This window comes from Astatotilapia calliptera, unplaced genomic scaffold, assembly GCF_900246225.1.
Source record: "Astatotilapia calliptera unplaced genomic scaffold, fAstCal1.2 U_scaffold_159, whole genome shotgun sequence".
NCBI classification, from domain to species: domain Eukaryota; kingdom Metazoa; phylum Chordata; class Actinopteri; order Cichliformes; family Cichlidae; genus Astatotilapia; species Astatotilapia calliptera.
This window is the reverse complement of record NW_020535684.1, coordinates 9,775-29,027: the sequence shown is the minus strand read 5'-3', so window position 1 is coordinate 29,027 and position 19,253 is coordinate 9,775. Positions and strand designations below refer to the sequence as shown.

At 39.2% G+C, this 19,253-nt stretch overlaps 1 protein-coding gene across 1 annotated transcript; it reads right to left on the bottom strand.

Moving 5' to 3' along the window:
• Nucleotides 1–19: 19 nt before the first annotated feature.
• LOC113017599 (ATP-dependent DNA helicase DDX11-like) lies at nt 20–17,530 on the bottom strand. Its single transcript, XM_026160742.1, is given in 29 exon segments — nt 20–454; nt 2,097–2,251; nt 2,335–2,410; nt 2,519–2,603; nt 3,192–3,292; nt 3,394–3,462; nt 3,577–3,626; nt 3,629–3,725; nt 3,821–3,924; nt 5,332–5,404; nt 5,490–5,602; nt 5,692–5,826; nt 7,412–7,547; nt 7,645–7,683; nt 7,771–7,838; nt 9,012–9,053; nt 9,155–9,234; nt 9,319–9,365; nt 9,454–9,531; nt 9,728–9,802; nt 9,913–10,115; nt 10,226–10,313; nt 11,362–11,469; nt 11,607–11,664; nt 12,248–12,384; nt 12,489–12,575; nt 12,663–12,878; nt 12,968–13,110; nt 17,351–17,530. Coding segments are annotated over 29 exon segments (2,832 nt in total). The 5' UTR covers nt 17,487–17,530; the 3' UTR covers nt 20–421.
• Between the last annotated feature and the right edge of the window lie 1,723 nt (nt 17,531–19,253).

Sequence of the window (19,253 nt, the reverse complement as noted above, 5' to 3'; positions counted from 1 at the left end):
TAAGTAGCTGTTCAGTAAGTTTTAACAAGCCAAACTTAAAAATAGAGAAGTTATTTTCTTTTATGAGATTCAGACGGATAACCCTGACTAGAAGTGTTAATTGCCCCGTTAGCCTTTGTTTGCATCGTGCCATCAAATTCATCATTCTCCAACCATTAAATAAAACGAGATGTAGAGAGTGTACAAAAAATGAAATATATAATAAATATGAAAACTGAAAAACTGCCTGACTGATTTTTTTTTTTTTTTAACCAGCAGCACTCACAAGGGTGCAAGATGTTCAAAAGCCTGTGGTGTGATATTGAACTTTGTGTCTCTTCCCCCCCCTCCCCTCTTGCAGTTGCACATCATTTTCTTATCATCCTAACACAAGTCTCCGTGAATATTAGGGAGATGTTAGTTGGGTCCTTTGGGAGAGGAACTATGCTTTTTTCTGCTTCTTTTCCAGGAAGAACTAGGAAAGAAGAACATACAGACACAATATGAAAATTTAAAATGTCAATCATGAAGGGGACGTTTTTAACAATACAGGGAGTGCAGAATTATTAGGCAAATGAGTATTTTGTCCACATCATCCTCTTCATGCATGTTGTCTTACTCCAAGCTGTATAGGCTCGAAAGCCTACTACCAATTAAGCATATTATGTGCATCTCTGTAATGAGAAGGGGTGTGGTCTAATGACATCAACACCCTATATCAGGTGTGCATAATTATTAGGCAACGTCCTTTGGCAAAATGGGTCAAAAGAAGGACTTGACAGGCACAGAAAAGTAAAAAAATAGTGAGATATCTTGCAGAGGGATGCAGCAGTCTCAAAATTGCAAAGCTTCTGAAGCGTGATCATCGAACAATCAAGCGTTTCATTCAAAATAGTCAACAGGGTCACAAGAAGCGTGTGGAAAAACCAAGGCGCAAAATAACTGCCCATGAACTGAGAAAAGTCAAGCGTGCAGCTGCCAAGATGCCACTTGCCACCAGTTTGGCCATATTTCAGAGCTGCAACATCACTGGAGTGCCCAAAAGCACAAGGTGTGCAATACTCAGAGACATGGCCAAGGTAAGAAAGGCTGAAAGACGACCACCACTGAACAAGACACACAAGCTGAAACGTCAAGACTGGGCCAAGAAATATCTCAAGACTGATTTTTCTAAGGTTTTATGGACTGATGAAATGAGAGTGAGTCTTGATGGGCCAGATGGATGGGCCCGTGGCTGGATTGGTAAAGGGCAGAGAGCTCCAGTCCGACTCAGACGCCAGCAAGGTGGAGGTGGAGTACTGGTTTGGGCTGGTATCATCAAAGATGAGCTTGTGGAGCCTTTTCGGGTTGAGGATGGAGTCAAGCTCAACTCCCAGTCCTACTGCCAGTTCCTGGAAGACACCTTCTTCAAGCAGTGGTACAGGAAGAAGTCTGCATCCTTCAAGAAAAACATGATTTTCATGCAGGACAATGCTCCATCACACGCATCCAAGTACACCACAGCGTGGCTGGCAAGAAAGGGTATAAAAGAAGAAAAACTAATGACATGGCCACCTTGTTCACCTGATCTGAACCCCATTGAGAACCTGTGGTCCATCATCAAATGTGAGATTTACAAGGAGGGAAAACAGTACACCTCTCTGAACAGTGTCTGGGAGGCTGTGGTTGCTGCTGCACGCAATGTTGATGGTGAACAGATCAAAACACTGACAGAATCCATGGATGGCAGGCTTTTGAGTGTCCTTGCAAAGAAAGGTGGCTATATTGGTCGCTGATTTGTTTTTGTTTTGTTTTTGAATGTCAGAAATGTATATTTGTGAATGTGGAGATGTTATATTGGTTTCACTGGTAAAAATAACTAATTGAAATGGGTATATATTTGTTTTTTGTTAAGTTGCCTAATAATTATGCACAGTAATAGTCACCTGCACGCACAGATATCCCCCTAAAATAGCTACAACTAAAAACAAACTAAAAACTACTTCCAAAAACATTCAGATTTGATATTAATGAGTTTTTTTGGGTTCATTGAGAACATGGTTGTTGTTCAATAATAAAATTATTCCTCAAAAATACAACTTGCCTAATAATTCTGCACTCCCTGTAATGTTCCTCACCTTTCGTAAGGCAGCAAAAGCAGGCCCAAACGTCGTGTGCGTGGTAGTGCGATCTTTAATCCATGTGGGAAGTTTAGAGAGCGTAGCAGGCCGGGAGTAACGCCTGTCACACAGCACAACGGAGGAATAATCGCCCCGATGACGAATAGCTCTTCCTTTGAACAGAGGATATCACGCACAAGTTAATAAAACTGTATTTTGATATTGATATGTATTAATATGACTTCATTATCTGTACCTATAGACTGATTGACAGCCTTCATGCAGATGTTTTCTATTAGAGCTTGTCCTGGACTCCTCCCCTGACTGTGAGGCTGAAATAGAAAAAAAGATGAGATTTGATACTAAGCTGCATGTCGCCTTCCCTCTAATCTTCTATTTACAATGAAGTCACAGTAGAAGCTGCTGGTAAAGAGTCTCACCAGGTGTTTGTCCAGATATGACATCTTTTCTTGCAGCTCTGGGGACTTGATGTTTGGATAGGGCATTCCCACCATCACTACACACCTGTTATCAAAAGCACAAACCCACACTGATTAGTGTGATATACTTTAAACCAGGGGTTTCAAATTTAAGACCCAGTGGCCAAACTCCAATCTGGCTCACTGCACGGTTTTAGAAAATGTGAAGGAGGGAATACATTTTATATTTTAACTGTATTTTAATACATTTTCCTGCTTCTCTTGCTGATAAAGACCTCCCCCCATGGCCATTCAAACTACATTGAAGTAATTAAGTAATAGACAAACAATTAAATGACATAAAAGTTCTTGTTTTTTTCCCCACTATCAGCTAGAAATGTCTTTTTTTTTAAATAAAAAAAAATAAAAAAAAATAGGAAATTTTTTCTGAGAACAGAAACTTCATGTTTTATAATTACAGCACAGTCTGGGTAATGGAAATAATTCTGTCTTTTTCTTATATTAACACATCTCAGCTAAAAGTGTAGTTCTTTTCACTGACTGAAAGGCCAGTTTCAATGGTCCAGCCCACTTGAGATCAAAATGGGCTGAATGTGCCCCATGATGTAAAATGACTTTGACTTTCCCTGCTTTAAAACGGTGTACAACTGCTTGTTCGGCGCCCTTCAATTACCTGCCCAAATCATCGGAGAAATTGATTCCCTCACTCATCTTTCCCCCAACCACAGAGAACAACAATGCTCCTGTGAGTCCACTGCAGTCCGCAGAACACCTCTAAAGTAAAAAAGACAATCATTGCTTGGCAGTGGTAAAACACAATCCTAATGATCATCAGTTTAGTTATGAGATCGGTTGTGTCAAGAGTGCAGTTTTACCTGGATACAACGGGAAAACTCATTCAGCACCTGCTCTACCTGGTTGGCCTTCTTTGGCTCCTGAAAGATCTGAAGAGGTGTGATTAGATAATTAAGAGACTATAGGACAAGATGTCTTTTGACTCTTTTTAGTGACTTGAGTATTTACTAAGTAGTTTCCAGTAATATATAAAGCTAATGTACCTTCTTCTTATTAGCCAATCGAGTAAGTGTACCGCTGGCCTCCCAGTGAGAATGATCCTCTTCGAGTAGTCGTAAGAAGGGAAGAAGCACACCACGCCCCCGGGAACCACGTTGCAAATGTTGGAGAGAATGCGCCCGGTCTCATCCATCTGCAAACAAACAAATGTGCATCAGTCAAATGACACCACTGTAACCAATGAATAACAACGCAAACTTCATTCAGTATTCTGCATGTGTGAGTTACCATTCGAGGCGTGTCTCTGTTTTGGAAAGTGAACTCGAGCTCCTGACCAGACGGGCCACTACACAACACGAGGGGAAGGATGTTCTCCGGAGGAATTACGTGACCTAGAGGGCAAAATTTCTGTTATTTATCATGTTAAATGCATTAATGCAAACTAATATTCTTATGTTATTTTCGTGCACTAATACACTTCAGTCAACCTATGCACAACCACTACCACTAAGGCTTGCATGTGTTGTGAATTAAGATCATGTTCAAATGTCACAAAATGAGTCACAGAGCACAAAACTTAACTTGTTATAGGTTGGGCTAAAGTTTGTGTACAGTGGATTAATTTATGGTTTAGTTCATGAGATGTCTTGTATTTCCTCCTCTGCTTTGCCTGTAAACAATCATCCATCTAAACACATCAATTTTTGGGAGTCTTCAAAAATCACAAAGGCTATTTCTGTAGATCTTACCCTAAGTCTGTAACTGAACAATAATAATGTAACAATACAATATAAGTAAATAACATAACTATCGTGATGGGATAAGCAGGATTTGTGCTTGTCCAGGTAACTTCGGAGTAAATCCTGAGTTTTCAGTATCATGAAGGCAGTTTGCCACGTACTGCGGGACATCTCCATGGTAACTTGTGCAGCAGATCTAACCAGCTCCAGAGCAGACCATGTTTGAGGTAAGAGATCAAAAATTATAATAAATAAATAAATCACTGCATGCTGATCAGCTATTTCTCTAGAAAAAGTCACTATTCCCTCAGACTTTTGTCTGAGGGAATAGTTTAGATTCAAAGAATCTAAACATTTAGTTTATTTCCTAATGGACATAAATAATGATGATGAATAATAAATATATATTCTTAGACAACTTTTTTGCTTGTCGGCTACAAACAATTTAAATTATTTCATTTTATTAAGCATTAATATGTGAGCCTAAAACAGGGCACCTATTTCTACTTAAACTTTATTAATATAATAGATCTTTTCCAGGTTGCTGAACAAAGTGCTTTATATGTAAGCAGATTCACATTCCACTTTTCCTGTTATAGACAGTGACACCACTGATTTGTCTGCAGCAGCTGTGTCCCTTTCAGACTTTATTATATGTGAAACCTCTTTGTATTTTCCACATAGTATAGTTTTATGTTCTTTTGTAAAATTAGTCTCTCTGCTGTGATTGGCTATAAGCTGACACCACCTTCTTGTAAACATGCTCGTAGGTAGATTGGGAAAGCCTGGGTTAACGTATTGTGCTGACAACCACCTTCGTGTGACATCACCTGACTTCAGGAACTTATTCCTATAACAGTCTGGGTAACCTCACTGGAAAATTAGAACTCCATCTAAATGTCTGTCATCACTTTTGTCAAGCAGTCTAATTATTCCCTTTATCAAAATTTCCCACAAACAGAAATCTTGATAATCTCGTCACTTAGCGAGAGTGCATAATAAAAACACAAAAGGGGGAGCTCCACAAAGTACTGTTGTGTTATAAAATGGGCCACTCACCACAGGAAAACTCAGTGATGCGCTCCTCTCCCACCCCAGCAGAAAACAGAAGCTCTTGTTTGAAGTCTGAAACCTACATATAACATCCTTTAGAGTGGAAAGATAAAAGATACGCAGCAAGAGCTCAGTTTATTTTTAGAGGATTTAACACAACTCACAGGCTGCATAGTTCCTCCTGCAATGATGACTGCTCTGCACTCCTCCAGCACCTGGGCAAAATGGACTGCCGGATTCAACAGAAGGAACTTGACGCTGCTCTCCGACAAAGACCCTGTAAAACAAGCAAAGGGTGTACTTTACACTGTAATGCGTTGATGTCATAACTGTTCTTTATTTTGTGCTGTGTGTTTAAAACGGCACCTTGTTTGTGCACCACCACTCTGCCGTCAGTGTTGCTGTTAGTGAGAGCCATGAAGAAACCCTCCACTTGCATCATTGGAGATGCAGACAGGACTTTTTCCGTCTCTACGGACTCCTGCTGGTCAGCTGCAGGAACTGCACACAAAACAAGAATACAAAATAAATTTCTAAGAATGCTGAAACCCCCCCCAAAAACAAACAAAAAGAAAAACAATAACCTAACCATAAGGTATCATCACATATTATGACTTCATCCCGCACAGTTATGACATTATTGCACTGACAAAATCTGTCCACAGACAGAGAGACATGCCTGCCAAGCTACTCAAAGGCCTCTTTGTGGCAGTTTTTGCTCCCTTATAACATATACTCAGAGTCATAAGGTTAAAAACAATACCAGTCGGGTATATTGGCTGGTAAAACTCACTAAAAGCAGAGAAATACTGTTCAGCCTGATGTTTTATGTTGGGCTGGATTCCAGTTTGTTTGCATGTTGGAATCAGAGACATATTTTTTTATTTTTCCATTTAAAAATGTCTACCCGTGCAACTCAAGTGCAGTTTTACAAATCCTTATACATTTTTAATGCACTGAATTAAAACAGTAATTATTTCCGTGCTTTAGAAACTGATTCACTGCAAAAGCTGAGTGTGCATCTGAATACTGTGAAACTTTCTGCTATCATCTACTTTAGCTCTTCTTCGTCTCAAGTGAGTCTGACCACCTTAAAGTAATCAGGTGACTTTATAAATGAGGAGGCCCCGGGGCAGACCCAGGACACGCTGGAGAGATTATATCTCTTGGCTGGCCTGGGAACGCCTTGGTGTTCCCCCGGACAAGGTGGCTGGGGAGAGGGAGGTCTGGGCCTCTCTGCTTGGGCTGCTGCCCCCGGTAAGCGGAAGAAGATGGATAGATGGACTTTATAAATGAGCCATAAACATTATAATTAAGAAACCACAACAAAATTCTGATTGTGATATACTCGATTCATTTCAGACTGGAGACAAATCCAGAGTGTGCTCCGCCTTTCTCCGCCAGCAGTTTGTTTTAGAAATTGATTCTCGTACTGAACTGTTGAAATAATTTGTAAAACTTAGTATAGAATACCTAAAAAGAGCTTTTACACAATCTGCCTTTCATTTAACAGCATCAAGGAATTGAACAAGCTCCTCAAAAGTCTGAAGATGTGATGATAAAAATTAGTGTTAAACAATCAGAATAATTATTTCTATAAAACTCTAATCTTTATATGATATTGTGATGGGTAGTATAACCCCTGAAGCAGGGACTATTTGTGTCTTTGTGATTTATATCTATGCTTGAATATATCATCCATTGTGTATCTACTACATTGAATATTATTACATGAATTTTTTTTTATTTCACAGTTCTGTTCTCCTGCTGAGGGGCTACAAATGGAAATTAGGTAGTAGCTAAATATGGTAAAAATCATGTGAGATTAATTGCATTTGCTTGTATTGTCTCTTTTTACACTTTTCTGATACAACATCGTGCAAAAAGCCAAGTGTAAAAAACTTTCAGAACATCTTAGATCTTCAAAAGTACTTTTGTGACTGATTAAAAAAAAAACTATGTACAGTGAGGCGTTCTTTCAGTATATACACTATGCCTCCAATAATGATGCAATTCTCAGAAATATTATTTTGTCCTGAAAATTATTTAAATATTATTTTTGTGGGTAACAAAATACACAGCCGACCTGTTCCAGGGTTCTGGTTGCTCTGTAGGGTCTGAAGGTAGCGGTTTAAGCCTTCTGTGCGCCGGTTCTCCTTGTTGTTGCAGTGTGTGTGCAGAGTCACACCTGAGCCTGCGTACTTCTCCACAAAACCCCCCAGCTGCAGAGAGAAAACCAGGGTGGTAAAAATGTAATTTTACATAAGTGAACTCTCAGACGTTTACCGTCTTTGTATGTATGAGATAAATCACACTTACCTTCCTGCTGATCATGCTCTTCTCAAAGTATCTTTGTAACTACAGCAAGAATGACAATGAGAGCTTGTAGTTTCGATGAGGTGTGCAATTAAAATGATTGTGATTCCTAATAGAATTACCAACTACCTTAAACAAATTTATATTGTCAATCTGAGCCTTGAAGAGAAAGTTATTGATGGTGAGCATCTCTGTTCCTAGAAGAACAAAAAAACCAGATTTGTGCCTTGATATGTATGACTGCGTGTTTACAGTTTGTGGTCAGAAGTTTACACTCATCATATGTAAATGTCATGGTAATTTAGGGCTTTTAATAATTTATTAGAAGTCATTCACTCGTTTGAGGATGGAATGATTATACAGCATACATCTTTGGGTGCACAAGTTTGAATTTATTTGGGATATATATCTCACACCAGGCAAGACCCCAGGTGCAGGGTGTAAGACGCTAACAAGCAGGGCATACATGGAACGCCATAACCAAGTGGGTGGCATAGTGTACAGAAACACCTGTGCCGAATACGGCCTGGAAGTCCCGAGGTAGGGTGGTAGAGAACGACCGAGCTAAGATCCTGTGGGACTTCCAAATGCAGACGGACAAAATGGTGGTGACTAACAACCGGACATAGTGGTGATAGACAAACAGAAGAAGATATCCGTAGTGATAGATGTAGCGGCTCCCAATGACAGCAACATCAGAAAGAAGGATCATGAGAAGCTTAAGAAATACCAAGGGCTCAGAGAAGAGCTGGAGAAAATGTGGAAGGTGATGGTAACAGTGGTCCAGAAGAGCGCAGTTCTAGGAACAGCTAAGATACTGTGCAAGACCTTCGGTTAAATGTTAAATGTTCCTTAGCAAGTTGCATCTTCACCAGTTGATTTGGTAGCAATCAACAAGCTTCTGGTATAACTCTGGTTGAATATTTGACGACTCTTGGCAGAATTGGTACAGTTAATTTAAAATGGTTGGTTTCCTGTTAATATACAGACACAGACCTGCTGGCAGTAAATCAATGATAATCAGTAACAAGAGGTTTATGGACTTTAGCTTTGTTAAATTAAAAGAAACCGTAGAACCTTCACCACTACTTATTAAAAGTTTTAAGTGATTATACAGTATGTACACATTTGAGTATGCATGTATAATTTTTGGCCCTGTGTTCCTTAGAGAAATTCCAAAATAAATTCAAACTTGCACAACTAATTCATTTTTTAAAGACACTAAAGATGCATGCTATACAATCACTCCATCTTGGAAAAAGGAAAGCTCAAAGAAATCATTAAAAGCCTCACATTACCTTGATATTCATGACCATGATGAGTGCATGCAAACTTTAGACCATAACTTTATGTGTTTATCATTGACTGACCTGGTTGTGTAGTCTGGCTCTGTGGACTCTGCCCCACCTTACCTGGAAGAACAAATAGGAACAAATATCAAAATGAGGTGCATTGCAAAATTTGATTTTACTGTCCAGCTATTACCCTCGCTAAGCTTGTTGCAGACACTCACCTCCCAGCACCCGAACAAGTCCCTCAATCACAAACAGGATCTGCTTAATGTACATCAGGTTCTTTGCCTTCAATCTGCTCCTGGCATTTAAGAAACAAAAATATCAATACAAAGAAGGAGAGACTGCGATCAATTTCCGAATAAGCGAATTTTCTGAGACTCACTTATAGCGGTCAGCATACTGACTGAGCTGGGAGTGAGCACAACAAAGCTGCAGAAAATTGAAACATTAGAACATCACAAGGAAGAATCGTCTCAGAAATCTGTATTTTGTGCATGTTATAGAATAATGTATTCACCTGTGCTCCACTGAGCTCTGCACTGTGTATACAGGAGAGAGTGTCACTAAGGTTATGAGCTTCATCTATGATCAACACCTGTAAAAGATACCCCAACAACTTTTTTTAAATATCCCTTTATCACTCAGTCATTTGGTCATATTTGTATCGTTATTTTCAGATATTACAATTGAAAAGAGAAAAAATATATTTCTTAATACTGCCAAGATATTTTAAACACTTATTGTTCTATATTTTTAAGAGAGGAAGAAGAATACCAGACATATAATTGTACCTGTCCCTTTAGCTGGACACCTGCTGCTCGTCTTGTAGCTTCATGAAGCACCATTTGATAAGGTAACACAACCAGCTACACCAACATAAACAAACCACAAAGACATTAAATGAAAACCAGATCTTGTGGGAGAAATACAGTAACCAAGTAGCTCTTGTTGACAAATCGACTGGCGACTCAGTTACCTGTGCAGGGGGAATAGCGAGACGTGTAGAGTAATAAGGACACGAGTGTGTTTCTCTGCCCAGCTTCAAAAGCTGCTCTATGTCATGAACAGCCCCCAGAACTACATCTCGCATCTGCTGCAGTGCTGAAGCCTTATAATAGGGACACACGCTCTTTGCTGGGCCTCGCTTACGTTTTACACCCTCTTCGTGATGATGCTTCTCTACAAAATGGAAGGAGAGATGAAAGAGGCTTTCTCGAGAAAAATCAATAAAGCCTGAGGTTAAAATAATTTCTGGAAGAAGAGCAATTCTTCCACAAAATGCCTCTCACCGTGCTTGTTTTTCTGCATCTCCATGCAGCGGTCATTTATGCGCTGGATGCTGCCCAGCTGCCGCACTTCTTCATTGATGCACAGATTCTGCAGAATTTTATAACAGGACAATGTCAGATGTCAGTGTCAAGAGTCACAGTTTTATTGATTGAATAAATGTAATAGTTTGTGTGCAATCCCAAGTAAAGTCTCAAGTACAGCGTCTTTGAATACTGTGTATTTCATAAAGGAAATACCCTCCTTCTACATAGACACAAACTAGATTGTTCAATGTGCTATAGAAGAGAACATAACACCATTTATCTTGCATTTGTTTCTCCATTTTTTCTATCATGTAGAGGATTTAACAGGCCAATCTTCCCAGCGCTGGCTGTTGTTAGGTGCTACTTGATAGTTCTGCCATCATATCCTGTTCTGCAAATGTCTTCTTGGCTTTATTATCCTCTGAAAATCAAGATCAGGTTTTTTCCTACATTTGAAAAAGCCTCTAACGGGCTGATTACACACATAAGAGTCTGCATATGTCAAAGGCAATGAACCTTTGTTAACTTATTTGTTATTTCTGACCATTTGATAAACGAAATTTAGTTATTACACCTGTGTAATAAAACCTAGTTAACAAAGCACGTTGGTGAGATTCCTTTAGCTATGCTTAAAACCTCTTTGGGTGGGAGCAGTAAAAATTCGTCTATGAAGGAAAAACTGCCAGTAGGTAAACAAACAGAAAGACTTGGTGGCGTGCTTTATGAACAATCTGTACTTTTACTGACAAAAAATAATAATAATAGAGACAAATTATACCAGTCAGTTACTTTGAGGAATTAAAGGAAATCTCTCAAGTACTTGAGCTGACAAAAAAAGCACCATGGAGAAACAGTCAAAAGCAACTTCAAGAAAAAAGTATAATCACATCTATTGAATGAATAAGTGTACAGGATGAAGAGATCCATGCAAAAATTTACCAGCTTATGTTCATATATTGTTTGTGTTACTTTAATGAGATAAGATGTTTATGTACTCAACCAATTATGCCATTTGTGTTTCTGTGTGTGTGTACCAATGACTGTATAAACATTTTTTTTCTCTACAGTAGAAAAGATTTTTATTTTTTCCCCAGTCACTGCTGGGTACATACCTGCCGTGAACCCAGTGTGACCACACTGATGTCCTTGCTAAAGGGGCTCTTTTGTACCTCGTGGACAAACTGGGCCAACTGGGAATGAGTGCGGCTGCAGTAGTAAATCTACAGATATGCATATGAACACAGTTCCACATCAGGAGAATGTCCGATGCTCATAATTATAATAATGTTCTTGTTATAAATATATTAATTCCATCCAACCCATTTAACTCTTACAGCTACAACGTGAAATTTCATACCTTAGTAACATGTTCTTCAACCAGTTCATCATCCTCATCTTTTTCAGCTCCAAAGAATCTGAGGATGCAAGCAAAGAAATCCTTTGTCAATTTCAGACTCTCATTTGGATTATTTATTAATTTTACCCATTAATTCATGTCCTCACTTAGTTTATTAATATATAACTAGAGATAAACTCAAAATAACGATAACTGATGTATGATACACAAAAAAAATAAATAAAAAAAATTGAAAATTGTACCACGTTGTATTTGAACTAGCAACCTTTAGCATACTGAGAGAGGACTGGTGCACCATTCAAAATCAATGGGACTGTATTGTCAGAGAAAAGTTTAATATTTCTGAAACAAAATTTTGAAAATCTAAATAGAAGCACGCAATGCATAACTGAGCTGCTCGTTTTGGCATATGAACACTCTGTCTATGACACATGGTGCGAGACTAGTTAGCAGGCAAAGAAGAAGAAAAATAGCCAATGACAATAACATGTACTAGGACTGCTGCTTTGCAACAGTTGCGCCAACGAACAAGCAAATCCACTCTGGAAACTAACAAAGACTAAACTGAACTGTAACCAAAAACTCAAGATGAATTCAAACTAATTAGAAAATATGAAACTATAACAATCAGTCTTCCTCACCTGCTCTTAATCTTTGATTCATCATCGCTCTCATATTCTGCAATGATCAGCTCCTCGTCTTCTTGATCTCCTGTTGCCTCGACCTGCTCCTCCTTACTGAGCTGAAGCAGCTTGAATGCCTCATCCTCTTCATAGCTCTATGAACAGACGAAACCATTTCATTCACTTGTATTAAATGACTTGGAATAATTTTAATATCCAAGTAAAGTTCCATTAAATGCTCATGTGCATGATGGCTCACCTTTCGCTTAACCGCATACTTTAGCTGGACATTGTTTCGGATCATTTCTAACCGTTCTTCTCTCTTCTTCCTCTTCATTTCTTCCTCCTGACACCAAACCAATCAACAATAAGCAAATGTTGAGCAAGTTAAAATTCAGACTTCACATACACTTCACATCAAAGTTTTCCTCACCTTCAACTTTGACACTAAATCACGTTCTGCTTTTTTTTGTACAAAGTCAGTGATCCAGTCCAGCTCTGCTGAGGAACTGACTGCAGAGGACTGAGCAGCATTAGTGGAAAGAGCTTCTTCTCCTTCCTGCAACAGAGCAGCTGCCTCCTGCCTCTTTCTCTCCTCATAATCTGTGAGCCAGCTCAGTGCTCCACATATCAGACTCAGTGACTTGCCCTAGATTGACATAAATAGACAAAAACACTTATTAATGAAGTCCAACAGCTTCTACACAGATATGCTTTTCCCCATGCATTAGTACACACCGTTCCAGTGGGACTTTCAAAGATGCCAACTTTGCCTTTGTCAAGTGCGCTGTACAGGGCTTGCATGAACTCCTCCTGGATGTTATAGGGCTGGTAGGGAAATGGAAACTGTGCCCTACTATTTTCCATGCTCCTAAACCTTCCTGGAAGGAAACACAAAAGCAAAGGTTAGTTTCAACTTTTCATTTCTGATATGGACCTTTGACTTGCCTCTACAAACAACCGATTATAGCACCTTTTCAATCGACGACAAATTCCTTTTTCGGCAGGGCTCATTTTACTACAATAACTAAATCTTCATTAACTAAAGACCTTACCTGTTCACCAATACGTTGCGTCAAGCAGCTAACATTTAAAACCGACAGCTTTTCAGCTATCTTTAAAGTGAAGCGTTCTGCTAGCTAGCAATCTTTCTCCTTACAATCGTATCTTTTATCGAACGTCAATCAAAATCTGAGAAAATAGGACTGCCGTTTCTTACCGTGTATATCATGTAAAATAATGTCTGTTTTTAGTTGTCAATTCCAGGCTATTCAACAACCGCGCCAAAAAACAGAAGTGGTCACAGAGTCTGGCCAATAGGAAACGAGCTACGAGAAGGAGTGCATGTTTTAATGTACAGTAACGTTTGTCCGGACGGGGTTGTGTGTATTTATCCACGATTTTGTCATTTACTGTAACACTGTTTGATGACAGAGAATGTCAGATAGCCTTGATATTAGCAATTTGAGTACTGACCTAAAACATTCGTAAAATAAGCATGAGTATTGCTCGTTGGATTTGCTGCCGCCTTCCAGGTAGATCCTTTAAACTATATTTAACGTCACCTACGCTGGTCCCTCCCCCCCGGTACCTCCTAGACTGTCTGGAAAGTTCTCTGCCCTTCTTTAAGCGTCTGTGAGATGCCAGATTGCAGGATAACGTGGACTGAAGGCAACATTGCGTAAACCTCGTATTATAAGCCGATAGCAGCGTGACTGGTGAACTATAGCAAAGGACCTCTGTTGCTAGTTGGTAGTTGTGCTGTATTCTCGAGGAAGTTAAGCCAGCTAGTAAACGTTGATCAGGTTGTTGCTTGCAGCACTTGATCTGAGGAGTAGTAGGGGCTTTAGCCACCGTCACTATTAGCCAGTGTTAGTTTGGATTGTTGTGCAAGGCAGAGAAGGGACAGATCAGCTTCATGACGATGACTGCAGAGGAACAAACAAGTGAAGTACAACATACAATCCCCCTGGAAGGAGAGGACATCACACCAAAGAAAGATGGGGGTGTTTTAAAGGTAAAAAAATGGTGCTTGATTTGGTACTCAGCACCTAGCTAGCTGAGTGGTTAGCTGACAGCTTGTTTACTGTTCGGCTAGGTTAACGTTAGCTATCGATAGCTATGCTGTCGCATACACTGATTTTTTTTTAAAAAATTCAACGAAAGCTAACTTTAATGCTAGGAACACCTTATAATGGTATGCAGCGTCACAGTTATGAGAACTAACTCAGTACCAGAATGTCAGAAACAAGACTAGCTGTCAATGAAACGGTCTGCATTTCTAGAAGGATCTGGAGCCTTGAAGAAACAACTGTCATTTTATTGATGGACACATTCTATATTTCATCCCACAATTAAACACATACTGAGGGCTTTAAATATATAGGCCTTCATTCATAATAAACAAGTTTGCAATTTAGTCGTTCACTAAGCGAAGTGCGTGGTGCGCGTGCAAGGCAGCGATCACAAGCATGTTCAAGAAATTGCTTTCTGATGTTCTTTGATAAATTCTCGTCTTACCTTTTTCTCCAGGTGATCAAAAGGGAAGGTACAAGCACAGAACTGCCTATGTCCGGCGACAAAGTGTTTGTACATTATGTGGGCACACTTCTGGACGGGACTCATTTTGACTCCAGTAGAGACAGAGGAGAGAAGTTTTCCTTTGAGTTGGGCAAAGGTTAGTTTCATATTTGTTATAGCTGCACAACCAGTGCAGGATTTTCTCTACGTTTTAAAAAATGACCTTTTAATAAAGGAAATGAACCAGAATGCATTTAAGGTAACACATAACCACATGACCCCACATAACCACAAAGGGGGTTGCTGCCCCTTGAGACAAGGGTGTGCCAGTGTTCGGCAGCCTCGCCTCTGTCAGTGCGCCCCAGGGTGGCTGTGGCTACAATGTAGCTTGCCATCACCAGTGTGTGAATGGGTGGATGACTGGATGTGTAAAGCGCTTTGGGGTCGTTAGGGACTAGTAAAGTGCTATATAAATACAGGCCATTTACCATGTAATCTACCTTTCCCCCCATAGGACAAGTAATAAAGGCTTGGGACATCGGTGTAGCCACAATGAAAATTGGAGAGTTGTGCCAGCTCATCTGTAAGCCAGAGTATGCCTATGGCTCTGCAGGCAGCCCACCCAAGATACCACCCAGTGCCACTCTTGTTTTTGAGGTAAGGATGCCAGTTTTCATTGTCCATTAAGTACTTTTAACTGTGTAGTTTGAGATACTATATATCTGGGCTCCCATGATAGGATAGAAATTGAGAAGTGGCTTCAATTCAGCAAGTACAAAATACTTTACAATCTTTTTGCTTCCAAGTTTATAAATTACCTTTACAGTTCAGGTTACACATTGCATATTTCAGTCAGTCTGTCTCAGTTATCTTTGCAGTGAATTTCAGCTGTGGATCATAAAATGCTTAAATTTAGCATTTAGGATAACTTAAATAATTTTTCTGATAATGCTTATCTCTTTAAGTGGTATCTCTGTGGCCAGACTTGCAAAAAAGCAAATCATGATAAGCAGTTTCACAATTTGAATCTCCACTGTGCTTATAGTTGTTGCTTCTGATGGTGTTAAAAATTGTTATACAGCCTTCTGTTTTTATTGTTTTGTATAAAACCAGTTGTTACCTTTTCATACATTTAGGATAACTGTTGTAACCTTTTGTTTAAAGACTACAGTAAAAGAAAAGGAAAAAAATACAAACCTGAATGACTGCTCCCCCCACCCCCTGCCCCCAAAAGAACTAATCTTTTGAGGAAAAAATTGGGAACTTTGGAAATTATATTGAAAAAGTTGTTGTTTTTTGTTGTTTTTTTAATGAAAAGATATACATTTTTTGTCACATGTCTACATGCTTATAGGTGGAACTGTTTGAATTTAGAGGGGAAGACATAACGGAAGAAGAGGATGGAGGAATCATCCGACGCATTATCACTAAAGGAGAGGGATATTCTAAACCTAATGAAGGAGCAGCTGTTGAAGGTAATTCATCCAGAAATGTGTTTGATACAATTAATTTCATGTTTTATATTTCCATCCTTGGAAAGTAGAGTCCCTGGTTAAATGTGTTTAAGTAAGAGCATATTGAGGATAATAATCTTTTCAAACAGCGTTGCCTTTGGTTATGGTCTTATATGTCCCTTATTATGTTTTAACAAACCCACTGAATAATAATTCAGTGGGTTTTGGTGGTTTTGTCACCAAGAGTGGACTTGCAGACATAACGAAGAAACTACTTTCTCCTGCGCCCTTGTCACAAGGGGTCGCTAGAGCAAGTAGCTTTGCATGTTTGATTTGTGAGTTTTACACTTCTAGGCGATTTGTGACTCCAGCTGGAGTTAAACGAGCAGCATTTTACTTGCCAAGTCACTGTCTAAACCACTACAATATAGAGCTATTCAAAGGTAAACCTGCAGATATCCACTTTCAGCAATGGTCCAGGTGATGTATTGGGCTTGATTAAAACCTCGATTATACTTTCCAAGTCTGCGAGCTTGAGTGGCATTCACTTTTGTTTTGTTCCCCCCCCTTTGGACCAACTGTGTTACAATGCTGTGGTTGCAGCCATTCCACAACTCTCTATGAATGGTACTTATGGCCATTAATCAATGGTCTTTGATCAATGGTCATGACATTTTGCATATTAATGATCACTCAGTGGGCTACTTTCAATCATTGTGCAAAGGTACTGTTTATAAGCGTGGTTAAACCTGCAATCAGCTGAGACTGAAGAGCTCACATGGATGAGTGACGAAATGTTTCTCCAACTGAAACCGCTACGTCTAGATGAACAAAATCAACTTTTTGGGAGTTCGGGGAGAATTTACATTTCAGCCCACCGAATATGCACACAAGTATAACAGGAATGTCTACTCGGGTCTCCAGCTCATCAGTGTGACTGTAAATGCTCAAAGATGACTGTAAGACAGTTTTGGTTTCTTTAAGAAACTGAGTCTGTAATCATACAAGTACTATTACACGGAATTCTTAAGGTTCCTAAAAATGAGACCGAATGATGGAAAAGAACTTCACTGACACTTTAGAAATGGCTGACTTTGTAACGTGGCAGTCTGCCAAGAAATCAAGACTGAGTGGGACATGAACTAACCTGAACATTTTCTGTCTTCTTCAGTAACCGTGATAGGGACCTGCGATGACAGTGTATTTGACGAGAGGGAATTAAAGTTTGAAATTGGAGATGGTGAGAGTTTCGGTTTGCCAGCTGGAGTCGAGAAGGCTATCATGGCTATGGAACAGGGAGAGGAGGCGGTCTTCACAATTAAACCTAAGTATGTTCACATGTGCAAATTCTTACCACTAACTTCATAGTGGTGACATTTTATGTTCATATGAAGTCAGTCCAATTTTAGACTCTTGAACTGCTTTTTCTGCAGCTCTCAAGCATCTCTTTACAGAATATTTCCACAGTTTAAAGATGCTGCTGTAACAGTAAATAAACATTAATTCCTGCAAGAATTAGCTACATGAATTTTTAACTGGATAGTTGTGCAGTCTTTGGTTTTAAGCTAAGTGACAGCATGAGTAATGACTAATATAATCAACTATAACGGTTAAGCTTTGCAATGTGATTAAACAGGAAAATGGCTGCAGAATTATCTCTTTTTTGCAGTATCCAATACCTTAACTTAAATGGTTTTTAAGTTGCACACCAGCAGTGATTTTTGTGCCCTTTACTCATGACTAATGATATGTTTGTCTGATTTGTTAGATATGGTTTCGGGAATGCAGGAAATGCAAAGTTTAACATTCCTGGTGGAGCGACATTGCAGTACAAGATTAAACTAACAGCTTTTGAGAAGGTAAGGTGGGAGTGTGTGGCAAACACAGCAGCACTTTAGATGCTCATTTACAATATTTTCATCTAAAAAGGAAAATGTGTTCTTTCTATTTTAGGCTAAGGAATCATGGGAAATGAACACCTCAGAAAAGCTGGAGCAGAGCAGCATTGTCAAAGAGAAGGGAACACAGTATTTTAAGGTTTGTTTTGTTTTTTGTTTTAAATTTAAGAAGTGATCCTGTCTTGGATTTCAAGATGTTTTGTGATGCAATGGTTTATATGCTTCAGGAGGGAAAATATAAGCATGCATCAGTGCAGTACAAAAGGATTGTGTCATGGCTGGAACATGAATCTGGTTTGTCAGAAGAGGACGATAAGAAGGCGAAAGCACTGCAGCTCGCTGCACACCTGAATTTGGCCATGTGCTTCCTTAAACTACAGGAGCCAAACAAAGCACTGGAACACTGTGACAAGGTATCTGGTAACTGTTCTTTGTCTTAAAGCAGCACGTGTGTGTGTGTGTGATCAGTGGTTTGTCTTGGTTTTTGCTTAAATACTGAAAACATTAAATTATATTTATGTAATTATATTTAATTATGTTATAGTCGATGGAGTTGGATGCATCCAATGAAAAGGCGTTATTCCGAAGGGGAGAGGCACTGTTTGGAATGAACGAGTTTGAGAAGGCGAGAGATGATTTCCAAAAAGTGGTTCAGCTGTATCCTGCCAACAAAGCTGCCAAGAACCAGGTATAACACAGTGTGCCTTTGATGTGTAATTCAAGCAGCTTTCAATGTTGAAATTTAATCAATCTAAGATGATATTTAATTTTTTTAAAAATCTGTCTCTCTCTGTTATGGCAGTTACAATTCAGTTTGGTTAATGTGTCTAATTTTATTGTACTACCATCCAAAATGAGACAGGTGAATGTTTAATTTATTTTCATGGTGTAAACGAAAGTTTATACTGGATTCATTTAGTAACAAACCAGGATGGGTGAACAAATATGACTGTGCTTCTGGGATTGAAAACGCTGTTTTTTTTAGGTCACTGGTCATAAAACAACTGTTCTGCATATCCAGTCTTTTAGTTGTTGTTGTACCCATAACATATCTGGAAATACAGCAGGGTGACGTCTGCTTTATGTTCTTCCAGGTGCTACTTTGTCAGAAACGTATAAAGGAGCAGCACGAGAAGGACAAACGCATCTATG